Here is a 14,985-nt window from a genome sequence, read left to right on the forward strand (position 1 = left end):
TTACAGAAGTAGGAAAACAACACTGCTGCAAAATACTGCACTAAGAACATTTCTTAGTGCAGTATTATGCACTAGTACATCCTACAGAGTTTATCAGTTCAAAGGCCATATGATGAGTTCCCATCACCTAGAGAGGGACTCAAAGGTCCCCAGGATATAGCTCAAGTCTTTATGTGGCTCAGACTGGCAACTTGTTCACTGTAAACCCAGAAACATCTCTGACATTATTTGTGGAGCTCAGAACTAAACTTCCACTGCAACACCCGCTCCTCCACAGAAATCCGGGAGAAAAGTATTTAAAACTGAGTAACATATAACAATATTTACACTGCAGGAGGTGGGGAAAGGGGTTATGTTTGCAATTGAAACTATGCATTCCTACACAAACAGTAACATCTACCACTGACCTGAAAATGAGGGCTAGAGACACACTTGGCAATTTGTTTAAACAAGGGTTCCTGGATTTTGACAAACTGTGACGGTTCGATTACATCCAAGATTTCCTCCAGCTCTCCTAGGAACATGACCTAAAAACAAGGAAGGAAGCACTGAAAATAAAACATCTGAATCAAGTAGATCAGCAAAATACTGGTAACTCTCAAATTTTATCATTTCAAGAACAATGGAATCACAGAATTGGTCAGGGTTGGAAGGGACCACAAGGATCATCTAGTTCTAACCCCCCTGCCATGGCCAGGGACACCCTAGCCTAGATCAGACTGGCCACAGCCTCAGCCAGCCTGGACTTAAACACCTCCAGCCATGGGGCCTCAACCACCTCCCTGGGCAACCCATTCCAGCCTCTCACCACTCTCATGCTCAACAACTTCCTCCTCATGGCCAGCCTGCATCTCCCCACCTCCAGCTTTGCTCCATTCCCCCCAGTCCTGTCACTCCCTGATATCCTGAAAAGTCCCTCCCCAGTTTTTTTGTAGGCCCCCTTCAGATCCTGGAAGGCCACAAGAAGGTCACCTGGGAGCCTCCTCTTCTCCAGACTCAACAGCCCCAACTCTTTCAGTCTGTCCTCATAGCAGAGCTGCTGCAGCCCTCTGATCAACCCAGTGGCCCTTCTCTGGACATGCTCCAGCACATCCACAGCCTTCTTTTAATGGGGGCTCCAGAACTGGATGCAGAATTCCAGGTGGAGTATTCAGGAGCTCTGCAAGACCCTCTCTCAAAAATATATCCATGCTGAAAACACAGCCTCATAGACACTAAGATTTTGGATAAGGCTTAAACTTTGTTAACTTCAGGAGAGTCGCTTAATTTTACCTCATTTTTGGAAGCAACATTCAAAATAACATTTTTGTCATGACAGAATCTTATTAGGGATAATCAGATTTACATCAAGAACTGGAAATAAAATTGAAAGGTCAAACTGTACCTTTTATATGTTTAATAGGTAAATGCCAGACAATAAAGTAACTCTCAATCTACCTGGAAAAATACTATTCTCACATACAAACAACTCTAAATCTATCAGATTATTCCAGTTTAACTTGAACTATGTTTATTTTCTCCTTTCAAAACCAAAAACAAATTCTCTGCAGAAGAGTCAGTGTTTGCTTATTTTATGAATAGAAATCATGAATATCATTTTTATCTCTTCATAGACAAAACTGACCAGAACAACTAGAAATCAAGTAAGGAAAAATCACTCACAAGAATCAATATCAATAGAATTTTCATAGAACTTTCATAGAACCAATGAGGTTGGAAAAGACCACCAAAATCATCCAGTCCAAACTAGCACACAGCCCTAGCCAATCAACTAGACCATGGCACTAAGTGCCTCAGCCAGGCTTTGCTTCAACACCGCCAAGGACTCCACCACCTCCCTGGGCAGTCCATTCCAATGCCAATCACTCTCTCTGACAACAACTTCCTCCTAACATCCAGCCTAGACCTCTCCCAGCACAACTTGAGACTGTGTCCCCTTGTTCTGTTGCTGCTTGCCTGGCCGAAGACACCAACCCCCACCTGGCTACAGCCTCCCTTCAGGTAGTTGTAGACAGCAATGAGGTCAGCCCTGAGCCTCCTCTTCTCTAGGCCAAACACCCCCAGCTCCCTCAGTCTCTCCTTATAGGGTTTATGTTCCAGGCCCCTTACCAGCTTCGCTGCCCTTCTCTGGACATGCTCCAGCACCTCAACATCTCTCTTGAATTGAGGGGCCCAGAACTGGACACAGTACATCAAGATCTACCACAGCATACATTAGACACCTGGAAACATCTAAAATTACCTGCCTATTATACAATACAATTAAGTAACTGTTCTGTTAATACCAGCATATCACTTACCTCTTTCTGACTGCAGGTTTTTGGCCAGAACTTCATCAAACCTCTAATGACCTAAATTAGAAGAAAAACAAAGTTTTTTTTTTAACTTTTCTCTCAACTGAATGAGCCATTTACGATGTCAAAATAGTATGAAATAAATACTTACTGGTTCCGTGAGTGAGGGGTCTTTCTCCAGAAACTGTACTATGCAATATGCCAGCTGTGAAGTGTAAAGATTGAAGAAAATGAAGTTAGAACATTTCTATAACAAAACCACAAAGAAACTTTGGGTTTCTTTTTGTTCTCTTGAAAAAGGACAGACTCAAGGCAAGACGCTATAGAGCGTTCTCAAACTGCATCTGATTTTAAACCGAGATGTGAAGTTCACCCTATGCATGCTCACTCAAAGCTCAGTTCATTATAAACAACATAACACATTACCAAACAAATTAAGGTGGCAAAGTAATTTATAAAATAAAAGTCATATCAATTTAGAATTCTAAATACAGTTCCACAACAACTGTTTTGAAGCTAGAGCACCTCTCCTACGAGGACAGGCTACAAGAGCTGGGGGTCTTCAGCCTGGAGAAGAGAAGCTTCGAGGAGCCGTTGTAATAGCCTTCCAGTATCTGAAAGGGGGCCTAGAGGAAGGCTGGAGACTATTGACAAGGTCTTGTAATGACAGAATGAGGAGTAATGGGTTTAAACTGGAAGAGGGGAGATTTAAACTAGAGGTCAGGAAGCAGTTCTTCACAGTGAGGGTGGTTGCCCAGGGAGGTTATGGATGCTCCCTCCCTGGAGGTGTTCACGGCCAGGTTGGATAAGCAACCTGTTCTAGTGGGAGGTATCCCTGTCTATGGCAGGGGGTTGGAACTGGATGATCTTTGAGGTCATCTAAACCATTCTATGATTCCACAATTCTCTTAACTCTCTGGAATTGCATTTTGCACATTCTATACATCATCCAAAAACCATGAAAACTCTCACAATATCAGCTGATGCAGCTAAAAACCAGGAGTAATATACTTAGAAAGCACAGCTTGATCAGCATAAGAAAGACTGCACTATCTGAACATCTGAGAAAAAGGCAACAAGTACCATGTATCAGAGGACAAATTACATCATGAAATCTCGATGTATATATGAAAGCATAAATGCAGTATTAAGAAATCTCTGAGGGAGAACTATACAAAAATGCAGTTATTGTTATTCAGAAAGTTGTTGGGGTTAAGAAGGGCACAATACTAAGGAAACCCAAACATCCTTTTAGGAGAAGGAATGGGAAAGCCAAACTTGTAAGAATAAGAAAACATCAGAGAGGAAAACTTAAGAGAGAGTTTAAACTATTAAATAAAATCCTCAAATACAAGAGCTGTACGTTACACTTAATTATCTAATCAGAAGTATCACACTTATCATGCAAAGCCTTTCAGAAGAAAACACATTTATTCCACATTTCATAGAATCAACCAGACTGGAAGAGACCTCAAGATCATCCAGTCCAACCTAGCAACCAGCCCTGTCCAATCAACTAGATCATGGCACTAAGTGCCTCATCCAGGCTTTGCTTCAACACCTCAGGGACAGGATGGCGACTCCACCACCTCCCTAGGCAGCCCATTCCAATGGCAAATTTCAAACTCCCCCCTCCCTTTTTATGTGCTACACAATTATATTTCCATAGCATATTAAAAGGAAAAAAAAAATCATTCTAATTAAGCAGAAAATATTTTCTACCTGTGCATGGAAGAGCGATAAACTCCTGACAGTATGTAAAGGGATCAGCACCTTCACCAGAAACTGTTTATGCTCTGCCTTAAGAGGTAAAGCAAAACCATTGATAATACTGGAAAACAGAAGAGAAATATTTCTAAGTGTTATCATGAGAGAAAACATTCTGGAGGTGTAAACACAAGCACTTTCTAGATTTATTTAGCAGTCAGCATCTGCTTACAAATATATAGCAGGCCCATGTTATTGGTAAACACATGATGACTTTTGTCTAGCTCTATATTAGCAGTGCAGTACTTATCTAGGTAGTAATTTGGTCCTTAGGAATAATCACACAAACAGCATCACAAACCTGCTGGCAAACAGGCAAGTCCTTCTCTCTATGGCCTGCATACTCATATAAGCAAGGTGTTCTTACTAATTACTTTACCAGAATTGGATTTATTCAAAATATTCACAGATTTAGTGTGCTCAAAAACATAATGCAGGACGAAGCACACAAATTCTGCACGCACACAATCAACCCAAGACTTGTGGCTGTAACTTGCATCTAGTTCTATATTCTTGGCAGTGACACGACAGAGATTTCTTTACAAATGGGTTTAAAGATGAGCATGTGTGCACATCTGTTTTCAGACACAGGGTTTAAATCTGCTACTGTTCTGATGTATCCAGAAGTGAAGTTTCAGATACATAAAGATTCATTTACCTTCCTAAAATTTCCAACAGTTCAGCTACGCCATTGAAGTGTTCGGTTTCATAAACAAATCTAAAATGAAAAAGGAAAAGTTAAATCTAAGTAATATATAAAGCTTCCTAAAATGTTCATAAGGGGAAAAAAAAACCTCTTTCCACAACTTACCGTAGAAAAATATTATTAATCTGTTTTCGGATAAATGCTCTAAGACCCAGAAACTTGCCATAAATTCTGTGCAAGACTGTTTTTAGGTAGTCTCGTTCTCGAGGGTCTTCGCTGTCAAACAGCTCCAACAGCTGTGTTTAAAAGGAAAGAGAAAACAGTAGACATTTGACAAGTATGACACAGGTTTCTACGTAGAAGTTAAACTCATGATGGCATATGCATGTAAAAATGTGGTATCTGTGCTACCAAGGTGTAGAAATACAGTATCTAAAAGCTTTGTATTCAGTTTACCTATTTCCACTTCTGACATAAAACTTTGGAAATCTTCAAACAACTTTTGATTAACTTGGTCCAAAATGCTGTCTTCCTTCTCTCATAAAACATATAAAATAGAATCATAGAATCAGTCAGGGTTGGAAGGGACCACAAGGATCAGCCAGTTCCAACCCCCCCGCCACTGGCAGGGACACCCTACCCTAGAGCAGGCTGCCCACAGCCTCAGCCAGCCTGGCCTTAAACACCTCCAGCCACGGGGCCTCAACCACCTCCCTGGGCAACCCATTCCAGAGTCTCACCACTCTCATGCTGAAGAACTTCCTCCTAAGAGTGGTGAGATCACTCTGTAGCTCTGTTTCTGTAGCTTGACATGGGGTCTCGCTATCTTTTCTTTGAAATAAGACTCTGAGGTGGGAAGTTCATGAGGAAATAAAGAGGTTTGTCAGCTGCCCTCCACAGGTTATAAACACATTGCTTTGTTCAATTAGTTCCATAGTTGAATAAATAAATAGTCACCTCATCCTTCCCCAAATGGCAAATTTCACCCAAAGACAGCAAACAGCTGGAAACCCTTCTAAGTGATTTTTATTTTCTTATTGGATTACTTTTAGGAGTAAAATATTTGTATTTCCAGTTCTCTCACACAGATCCTCTGTGGAAACATTGTTGAGCTACGACTCAGCCTCTCACTTAAAATAAAAATTATTATTTTGACATGTCCAGCTCATTATGGGTTTCAACAATAAATCCTTATTTTTATGGTAAGCTGCAAGACTTCCATCATTTATGTGACTATTCTGACACTAAACATCCATAGAAAAGGCAAATAAATTTTCCAAAACAGCAGCCTACATAACACAGACACTTGTGGATATATTTGAATCGTACGTCTCTTAGCAACCACTGCCAACCACTTCAGACCGTATACAAGCAAGGTTTAGAAATGAACAGTTACATTCTTAAGACCAGCACTTTATCAAACCATACAGCTGAAAGCCAGAAAATATGTCAAAAAAGTAAATCAACATGTAGAAACTTGAAAAGTGCCCATTAAGAGGAAAAAAAACCCCACTTTTTCATATAGGCTTTCTTACTGCCAAGAAACACTTCATTAGAAAAGTTACTCGAATATTGAAAACCAAACCAAACAAAAACCAACAACCACCAATCCACAACAAATAAATTCATTTGGTGTGGTGGTAGGCTTGATGGGGCAAACATGGCCTTATCCATCTTGGACCTGCCCAGACATGTTCTCCTGCTCCCCCTAATTCAGTGCTGGGGGTGAGGCAACCGTGGGAGGGGAGGGTGAAAGCCCTGCCTTCACGTAATGTGGTGAGGCCTGGCAAAGTGCCATTCTGATTGGCTATCCATGTCCAATGCCCCATTAGTCTCTGGCTGGATATTGATAAAAAGGATAAGCAGGTAGCACAAGGGCTGCTGCCACCTCATTTTGCATCCTGAATTTACCTGGAGAGCTTACCAGCAGCAGGCTCCGAATGCCTGCACACAACTGGCCTGCATAGCCCCAACGTGACATCGTGCTGGGACTGCACATGGCAAGACATCCTGCCTGCACCTGAAAGTCTCCTGCTAAGATGAGAAGTCCTGGAGATACACAGATCATCCAGAGGAGCCAGGAGACAAAGTCAGAGATTGTCTGCCTCCTTTCCCCAGAAACCTGGGAAGAATCAAGTCTCAGCAGCCAACAAGACAGTTTCACGTGCTTTGGGTACTGTCTGATTTATACTTTATAAGTAAATACTTAAAAGCCTCTTCCAGTATAATATTTGCATTAGCCACTTTAAGAAATAAATGCTCGATTTTTGCCTGTTCAATGTGTGTATGAATTTCCAAACTGTGCATTTTTGAACCTGTGAATAAGTTTTTTGTCGAGTTTTAATGTTCACAAACAGTTTTCATAGTTATTAACAATCATCACCTGGATATCAACAGTAATACAGATTATTAACTTTGCATAATCCATCACATTTGGAAATAAAGCTGATTTCAAAGATTATCACACTTGTGTTGTCAGTGTCATAAAACATCATAGAATCAACCAGGTTGGAAGAGACCTCCAAGATCATGCAGTTCAACCTAGCACCCAGCTCTGTCCAATCAACTAGACCTAAGTGAACTAAGTGCCGCAACCAGGCTTTTCTTCAACACTTCCAGGGATGGCGACTCCACCACTTACTGATGCTGGACTCAATCCCCTGGTCCAGATCATCAATAAAGATACTGAACAGGACTGGGCCCAGCATTGATCCTTGGGGAATACCACTAATGACTGACTGCCAGCTGGACGTGGCACCATTCACCACCACTCTCTGGGCCCGGCCCTCCAGCCAGTCATTGACTCATTTCAGAGTGAATCTGTCCAAGCCACGAGCTGCCAGCTTTGCCAGGGGCTTGCTGTGGCAGATGGAGTCAAAGGCTTTGCTGAAGTCCAGGTAGACTACATCCACAGCCTGCCCCACATTCACCAGGCAGGTAACCTGATCATAAAAGCAGATCACATTGGTCAGCCAGGACCTGCCTTTCCTAAACCCATGCTGGCTGGGCCTGATCCCTTGGCCATTCTGTAGGTGCAAATCGACCTGTTCCATGACCTTGCCTCAAACATGACCTCAAACATACTTAAGTCTCAATCTGGTTTTCTATGTAGTCACCCTAGACACATAAGCAGAATATGAAGTGGAAGGATACTCCAGTTCCTACATGCAGAAATGTATCTATCTGCATGCACAAGTAAGGTGCAACAGAACTTTGACAGAAAAGTGTGACTTTAAAATTGACACGCTGTACATATAGCAACACATAAAAATGCATTTGCCACATCACCATAAACTTGGAAATTCTTCTAATTCTTTTGGACTCTTAATTGTCACATCATACATTTTCACATAGATAGGGTTTAAAATCTCCTAGTTCCCTCTTTCAGCAGATACCATACTTTCATTAGTAGATTTTAATAAAGACTAACAACTTCTTTTAAAGTCCTTGTTTTAGACTCATTCTCCTGTGCCAAACTGTAGCAGGTTTGAATGCCTTGAAAGGGTATGAGTGGGATGCCACCAGCCATGACCAAGTTCAGCAGCTTATAACAAGAGCATCTAGGAATTATTTTCTCTATATTTTGAAGTAGAACACAATCACTCCTGCTATATCTAAAGAAAACAAAGTAACTCTCATAGAACCTATCAAAGGTAATTACAGTCACTGCATAGCCACCAGGTATGGGATGTTTGGAGTGGTAGGACTTTTAGTGCTGTACAGTTGCTTGATCTTGACATACTAGAACATAAGCCATGGGTTCAGAATGTATAAAGGGGAAAAGCACTGAGTTAAGTAAATACAGGGTTGAAATGACCTTAAAGAATGTTGCAGCAGACAGAATTATGTGGCATATGAGCCTGCAGTTTTAGTAACCTTTGCTTATCTAGATGCTAACACACGAGGTCTGTCTTAATGAGGTATGTACTGAGGTCTGTCTTAATGACCAATTAGGATTTAGCATGATCTTTTAGCTTGTATGTTAAGGTATATAACCAAGTGCTGAAAGCATAATAAACAGAACTTAGTTTGCATCAGACTGCTCTCCCTGTCTCTCTTCAATCACGGCAATGGGATGATCAGACTGGCACATACCCTTATTCAAATCAGCATTTAGACAAACTGAAAGGAAACTCTACCACAAAAGGTTTGACCCAGATAGAATCATAGAATCAACCAGGTTGGAAGAGACCTCCAAGATCATCCAGTCCAACCTAGCACCCAGCCCTAGCCAGTCAACCAGACCATGGCACTAAGTGTCTCAGCCAGTCCCTTCTTGAAGACCTCCAGGGACGGTGCTCTTGTATTTAGAAGATGGATAAAGTGAAACTGTAAGTATATCCCCATTGTTTTTGTAGAGGAAAGAATGTCTTGTGATATAAAGAAGGAAACTGAAGTCCTTTCTTTGAATCTTAAGGATAGAAATTGCTCTCTTGCTATGTTTTTCAGGTATTCATCATACAAACATAGAACATTAAAAGCACTGCTTTTATTACCTGAGCACTAGAGGGACCACTAAAATTTCTGACAGAAGGGTGAGAAAGAAGTCTTCAGAAATGCTGAGTATCTCCTGCCACTTCTAATTTGCCTTTTTATGTAAGTTTCAGCCTGCAAGGAAACTCCCTTTTCTAACTAAGTAGGAATTGCTTCTCAGCCTTTTGGCTAAGATCAAGTGCAGTATCTGTTCTATGATTCTTTCTAAATTTCCCCTGTTAAAAGCAAGCATTAGACAGCATTAAATGTGAAGTTCTTTCTGACTTTGTGGTTATACAAAAATTCCCAGTGGGAACAGGAAACACACAAACAGGCCTGTTCCCAAAAACTAAAGACAAAAGTCGCGTTTGTGGAGTTTCTTGGCTTATCACAGAAAACATCCTTCAGCCATCTCTGTTCTGGTATCTGCCAAGGTCTGGATGAAAATTCCTCAGCAGAGAAGACCAACTACTGCAACTGAAAGTGAAATAACAAAGCACACAGGCTAGCTTGTGCACAAGGAGACAGATGAAATATGTGCAATATACTTGGCTGCCAGCTGACCCAGCGACAGAGGCCATTTAGCCGTGACCATGGCAAGCAAACAACAAAAATAAAGCTACCCATCCTTTTCCAGTATTGTTTATTGTCAATGCTACTTCTTCTTACAGTCTTTTAATAGAGTTTGAACTTTTTATGGCCTTTCTCCAATCACTGCAACATCACTGTTTTCAGTATCGTGCTGGGAATAGGTTTGTTAACGAACTTCTGCCCTTGTAGCCAGCTCTCTAGCAAAGAAGGGAGAAATATTCTGCCCTTCCAACAGAAATATTTCAACAATATTAAGACACATTAAGACTGGTATTTAAGTAGTCACTATAGATCACAGAATTTTTAGACTATTTGGGAGCAAATGTTTCATTTTTCAACAGTTACTGTTTCAGCTCCCTCCAATAACCAAGAAGTCAAATATTTTGATTAAGGTATCAAAACTAGAGTCAAACCAATGGTTTTATATATCTATAGTAACAGAGGCTGACATATAAAAACACACACACACACTTTCCCTACCTCCATAGAACGAACACTCTCATTGTACAGTCTTGTTCAGCCTTTTTCTTTTGCAAGTAACATTATGCTTTCAAATTCTAAACTAAATCTCTTTTAATAAGAATGTTTATTATAAAGCAAAAGGAAGGCTCAAAGAGAACAGATCAGCTTACCTGCAATACAAATTTCTGATCTATGTACTTTTTGGCAATGCTGGGCTGGAATTCTTGGCTTTCCAAAAATCGTATGAAAAACTCATATACAAGCTGCAAATAAAAACAAAAACATGGTTTAATTTATGACTGGATTAATATTTGGATTTTTAAGTATTTACCTGAATTCTTTTGCTAGAAAATAAAACATTTTTTTTCCAGAGCAAAAGGTTAAAAAGTTCATTTACCCTTTATCCATTTCACAGAATCATAGAATCAATCAGGTTGGAAGAGAACTCCAAGATCATCCAGTCCAACCTAGCACCCAGCCCTAGCCAATCAACTAGACCACGGCACTAAGTGCCTCAGTCAGTCTCTTCTTGAACATCCCCAGGGATGATGACTCCATCACCAACCTGGGTAGCACATTCCAATGGCAAATCACTTTCTCTGTCAAGAACTTCCTCCTAACATCCAGCCTAGACCTCCCCTGGCACAACTTGAGACTGTGTCCCCTCATTCTGTTGCTGCTTGCCTGGCAGAAAAGACCAACCCCCACCTGGCTACAGCCTCCCTTCAGCTAGCTGCAGACAGCAATGAGGTCACCCCTGAGCCTCCTCTTCTCCAGGCTAAACAACCCCAGTTCCCTCAGCCTCTTCTTTGCTACCTTAACAGACAAAACTAATTACATGGACTTCTAAGTTATTTGTGCTTATTTAATTCTAGTCAAAGACATTTAATCACCAAGAAAATGAACTTCCCTGCCATCTTTTAATGCTCGTTATCATCTTGTACAGCTCCCTAGATTAACTGGAAAGCACATTTTCAACTGCCCTCTGAACTACTAAGTCACATCAAATATAGACCATAGAATTCTGAAAGGGTTAGTGAAACAGTTGTAAAATATTTAAACTAAATTAGAAGTTGCTTAGAATAGCATTCTACTACAACCTGAAACACAGAAAAACAGTACAAACTGGAACTTACTCAGAAATTCCTAACTTACTGTAAAGATTAGCCTCAAGGCTGGAGAAACCCTGCTTGCTTTCATGCAGTTCTAAACTGTTCACTGGGACAGCAACAGTCTTTTCATTTGGTGGAGAACAATAAAAGTGTAAGAATCAGGCAAAAAGGAAGAAGTGAAACAGGAACTGCTGTGGCCTCCTGAGACACCAATTCTGCAATTGATCGCAGAATCATAGAATCAACCAGGTTGGAAGAGAGCTCCAAGATCATCCAGGCCAGCCCTAGACAATCAACTAGATCATGGCACTAAGTGTCTCATCCAGGCTTTGCTTGCACATCTCCAGGGACGACGACTCCACAACCTCCCTGAGCAGCCCATTCCAATGCCAATCACTTTCTCTGCCAACAACTTCCTTCTCACATCCAGCCTAGACCTCTCCCGGCACAACTTGAGACTGTGTCCCCTTGTGCTCCTGTTGGTTGCCTGGGAGAAGAGACCAACCCCACCTGGCTACAGTCTTCCTTCAGGTAGTTGTAGATAGCAATGAGGTCACCTGAGCTTCCTCTTCTGAGCTATTGCTTACTAATTCTTTGCTAAACCTTTTCAAGAAGAGCACCCACTGAAGTTTTTTTTTCCTTGTTTGACTTTAGTAAGTATGAGTACTGATAATGAAAGGAGAAAGGAAGCTAAAAATTACATTGTAAACTATTTATTTTAATTTTGCCATGCAAACCCCAATGTACTGCAGCTTTATGTCAGTTTTCTCTGACTTCTAAAAAGAGCAAGAGGAAATCAAAAAGAGGGGAGAGATGTTTAGAAATATGACATGGATAAAGTGACAGCTTACATAACTAATACTCATCAGGAAATCAATTCCATCAACTCCTGACAAATGCTTTGGTGAATTTCTTTCTGACAATGGTAAATCATCCACTGCCTAAGAGCTAACAGCATTTCCATGTACGTGATGATTTTTAAAACTTCAGAAGTAGTAGTAATGACCATAACATCCATGTGTGCCTGTGCCGTTTTCAGGCAGGTAGAGCTGTTCAGAGGTGTCTTGAAGCTTTTAACACTCTTAAATGTTGTGAAATTTAGAATATAAATGATGGATGAAAGAATAGATTCTAAATCTGAAAGAATGAAAGGGTGAAACAAACTGCTTACAGGCAAGGACTACTCATGCGACTGTCAAATAAAATCCTCATTTCAAGCTGAGATCAATTGTACTCCTTTGATCACTGAAACTCCTTGACTCCACCAACTGTTACCCAGGCTAACTTCTAAATTTACTACTGGTCTAAGTCATCATTCTGACTAACTCAGGCAGGATCTACATCACGTTTTCTATAAAGGTTTTTAATGCATTAGCATGAATGACGCTTCAATATCAGTTTCTGTTCTTTGCTCAGAACACCTTGGCACTTGAGGTAGAGGAAGGGATGATACACAATGGTTGAACATGCATCCTGCTACAAACATCTTGACTCAAGGAGAGGAAAGAAGGAAGTAGGTTCTCATTAATTTTTCTAATCAGCTGCCAACACCTGTGTACTTTTGTATGAGAATTACCTAGACACTGTAAGGCAACACTGCTAGCAGTGTCATCCCCACAATGCTCCTGCTGAAGTTGCTCAAAAAAAACCTTGTGTTATCAAAGCAGCTTGTAAAGCAAAATGATTTTTTTAAACAGTGAAGAGAGACAGGAATGAGAGACACCATCAATACAGTTTTCAAACAAAGAGCTAACATTCTGCAACCTCTCCGATCTTGGCAAGCAATATACTATAGCCATGAACAATATTAACAAATGTTAGTGTCTGACAAACAAATTTGGATTCACAAGTTTAAAGAAACTGAGGAAATGATCAGACAGGTTAAATTATGATAAACATTTCTTCTGAGATAAAAGATCAAAAACCTGTAAATGTGGCCATGATGCCTCCAAGGTGGGCTCATCTTCTTCTGGATCAAATTCATTGCTGTCACTAGGTGGGAGAGTTCTGAAGATATTGCAAGATACCTGAAAAGTAAAATAAAGAATTATGAAATCTGTTTTTCAAGTAAGTATTAGATTTCAGGATTCGTTATGTCCATTGCTACTCTATGCTCCATCACACAAGCAGCACTTTTTCACCTGCTATCTGACAAGATTCTTCAGCAACAGCACAGGTCCAAGGAACCTGTCATTTTACAAACCAGTCACCAGCCTTGGCTTTCCCTTCCCAGCAATTTTTGTTTCATTTCCAGCATTATCCAGCCTGCCACCAACTCTGTGCTCCACAATACAAACAAGTCAAACAACACAGAATCAAGCAGGTTGGAAGAGACCTCCAACATCATCCAGCACAACCTAGCACCCAGCCCTAGACAATCAACTAGACCATGGCACTAAGTGTCTCAGCCAGGCTTTTCCTGAACACCTCCAGGGACAGTGACTCCACCACCTCCCCTGGGCAGCCCATTCCCATGCCAATCACTCTCTCTGACAACAACTTCCTCCTAACATCCAGCTTAGATCTCCCCCACCACAACTTGAGACTGTGTCCCCTTGTTCTATTGCTGCTTGCCTGGCAGAAGAGACCAAGCCCCATCTGGCTACAGCCTCCCTTCAGGGAGTTGTAGACAGCAATCAATCATAGAATCAATCAATCAATCATAGAATCAACCAGGTTGGAAGAGACCTCCAAGATCATCCAGTCCAACCTAGCACCCAGCCCTATCCAGTCAACTAGACTCTGGCACTAAGTGCCTCATCCAGTCTTTTCTTGAAGCAATCACTCTTGCTGTGAAGAACTTCTTCCTAAAATCAATCATAGAATCAATCAATCAATCATAGAATCAACCAGGTTGGAAGAGACCTCCAAGAATGAGGTCACCCCAAGCCCTCTCTTCTCCAGGCTAAACACCCCCAGCTCCCTCAGCCTCTTCTTAATAGAGTTTGTGTTCCAGGCCTCTGACCAGCTTTGTTGCCCTTCTCTGGACACGTTCCAGTCTCTCAACATCTCTTGAACTGAGGAGCTCAGGACTGTACACAGGACTCCCCAGGAGTCCCCAGTCCTGCTGCGCATCATTGGGCTGGGAGCCATGACTGGTTAGGAGCCACAGGAAATGCCACCAACATGCATTTATGAGTATTCATATAACATCTGGTTATTTTCCTTTGCACAGGGAAAATATTAATGATATCTGCTGAAGGTCTCATCTGTCAGCACTTGTTAAGAGCTACCAGTGCTATTCACACATTATATACCTGGATACCTCATGCCAAGTACAAACCTCGGTACTAAATGTGAGCAACAAACAGCATTTGCTCAACACTTAGCCTACATTTTATTTCATGGATGGTTCACTTTGCTTAATCTCATTTAGAGATATTGTGCTGAGACTGCTTGGCTTTGTGAGGTTCATGCTATCAGCAAAGACTGAAGCAAAGCATTTCCCTGGGTTAATTATAATGCTGAATGGAGCGTAGAGCTTATTACGCAGCAAATCTGATAAAACTGCAAACATGCTGTAGGGCCTTTTCTGCACTTTGAAGGTGATGTTGTGCCTTCTTTGCACTCTGCTACTGCATTTGACCCATCTCTAAGCTGGTTAATCAAACAGCTGAGAAAAGCAGTCTGTTATCTCCTA

The 14,985-nt window shown here is 41.2% G+C and overlaps 1 protein-coding gene and 1 non-coding gene across 4 annotated transcripts in view; one reads left to right on the forward strand and one right to left on the reverse strand.

The window, feature by feature from the left end:
- PPP2R5E (protein phosphatase 2 regulatory subunit B'epsilon) overlaps positions 1–14,985 on the reverse strand; it is an 88,998-nt gene that overhangs the window by 9,639 nt on the left and 64,374 nt on the right. For all 3 annotated transcript variants that reach the window (XM_064156745.1, XM_064156660.1, XM_064156580.1), the window contains exons 4-11: positions 13,271–13,372; positions 10,404–10,496; positions 4,873–5,003; positions 4,720–4,779; positions 4,017–4,125; positions 2,446–2,499; positions 2,301–2,351; positions 408–527 (exon numbers count right to left, since the gene is read on the reverse strand). In XM_064156745.1, the coding sequence (XP_064012815.1) occupies positions 408–527; positions 2,301–2,351; positions 2,446–2,499; positions 4,017–4,125; positions 4,720–4,779; positions 4,873–5,003; positions 10,404–10,496; positions 13,271–13,372 (720 nt within the window). The remainder of the gene's footprint in view (positions 1–407; positions 528–2,300; positions 2,352–2,445; positions 2,500–4,016; positions 4,126–4,719; positions 4,780–4,872; positions 5,004–10,403; positions 10,497–13,270; positions 13,373–14,985) is intronic.
- LOC135181164 (U2 spliceosomal RNA) lies at positions 9,350–9,534 on the forward strand. Its single transcript, XR_010304768.1, has one exon. It is a non-coding gene; the product is annotated as a U2 spliceosomal RNA (small nuclear RNA).

Source organism: Pogoniulus pusillus, chromosome 1 (assembly GCF_015220805.1).
Source record: "Pogoniulus pusillus isolate bPogPus1 chromosome 1, bPogPus1.pri, whole genome shotgun sequence".
Classification (NCBI taxonomy): domain Eukaryota; kingdom Metazoa; phylum Chordata; class Aves; order Piciformes; family Lybiidae; genus Pogoniulus; species Pogoniulus pusillus.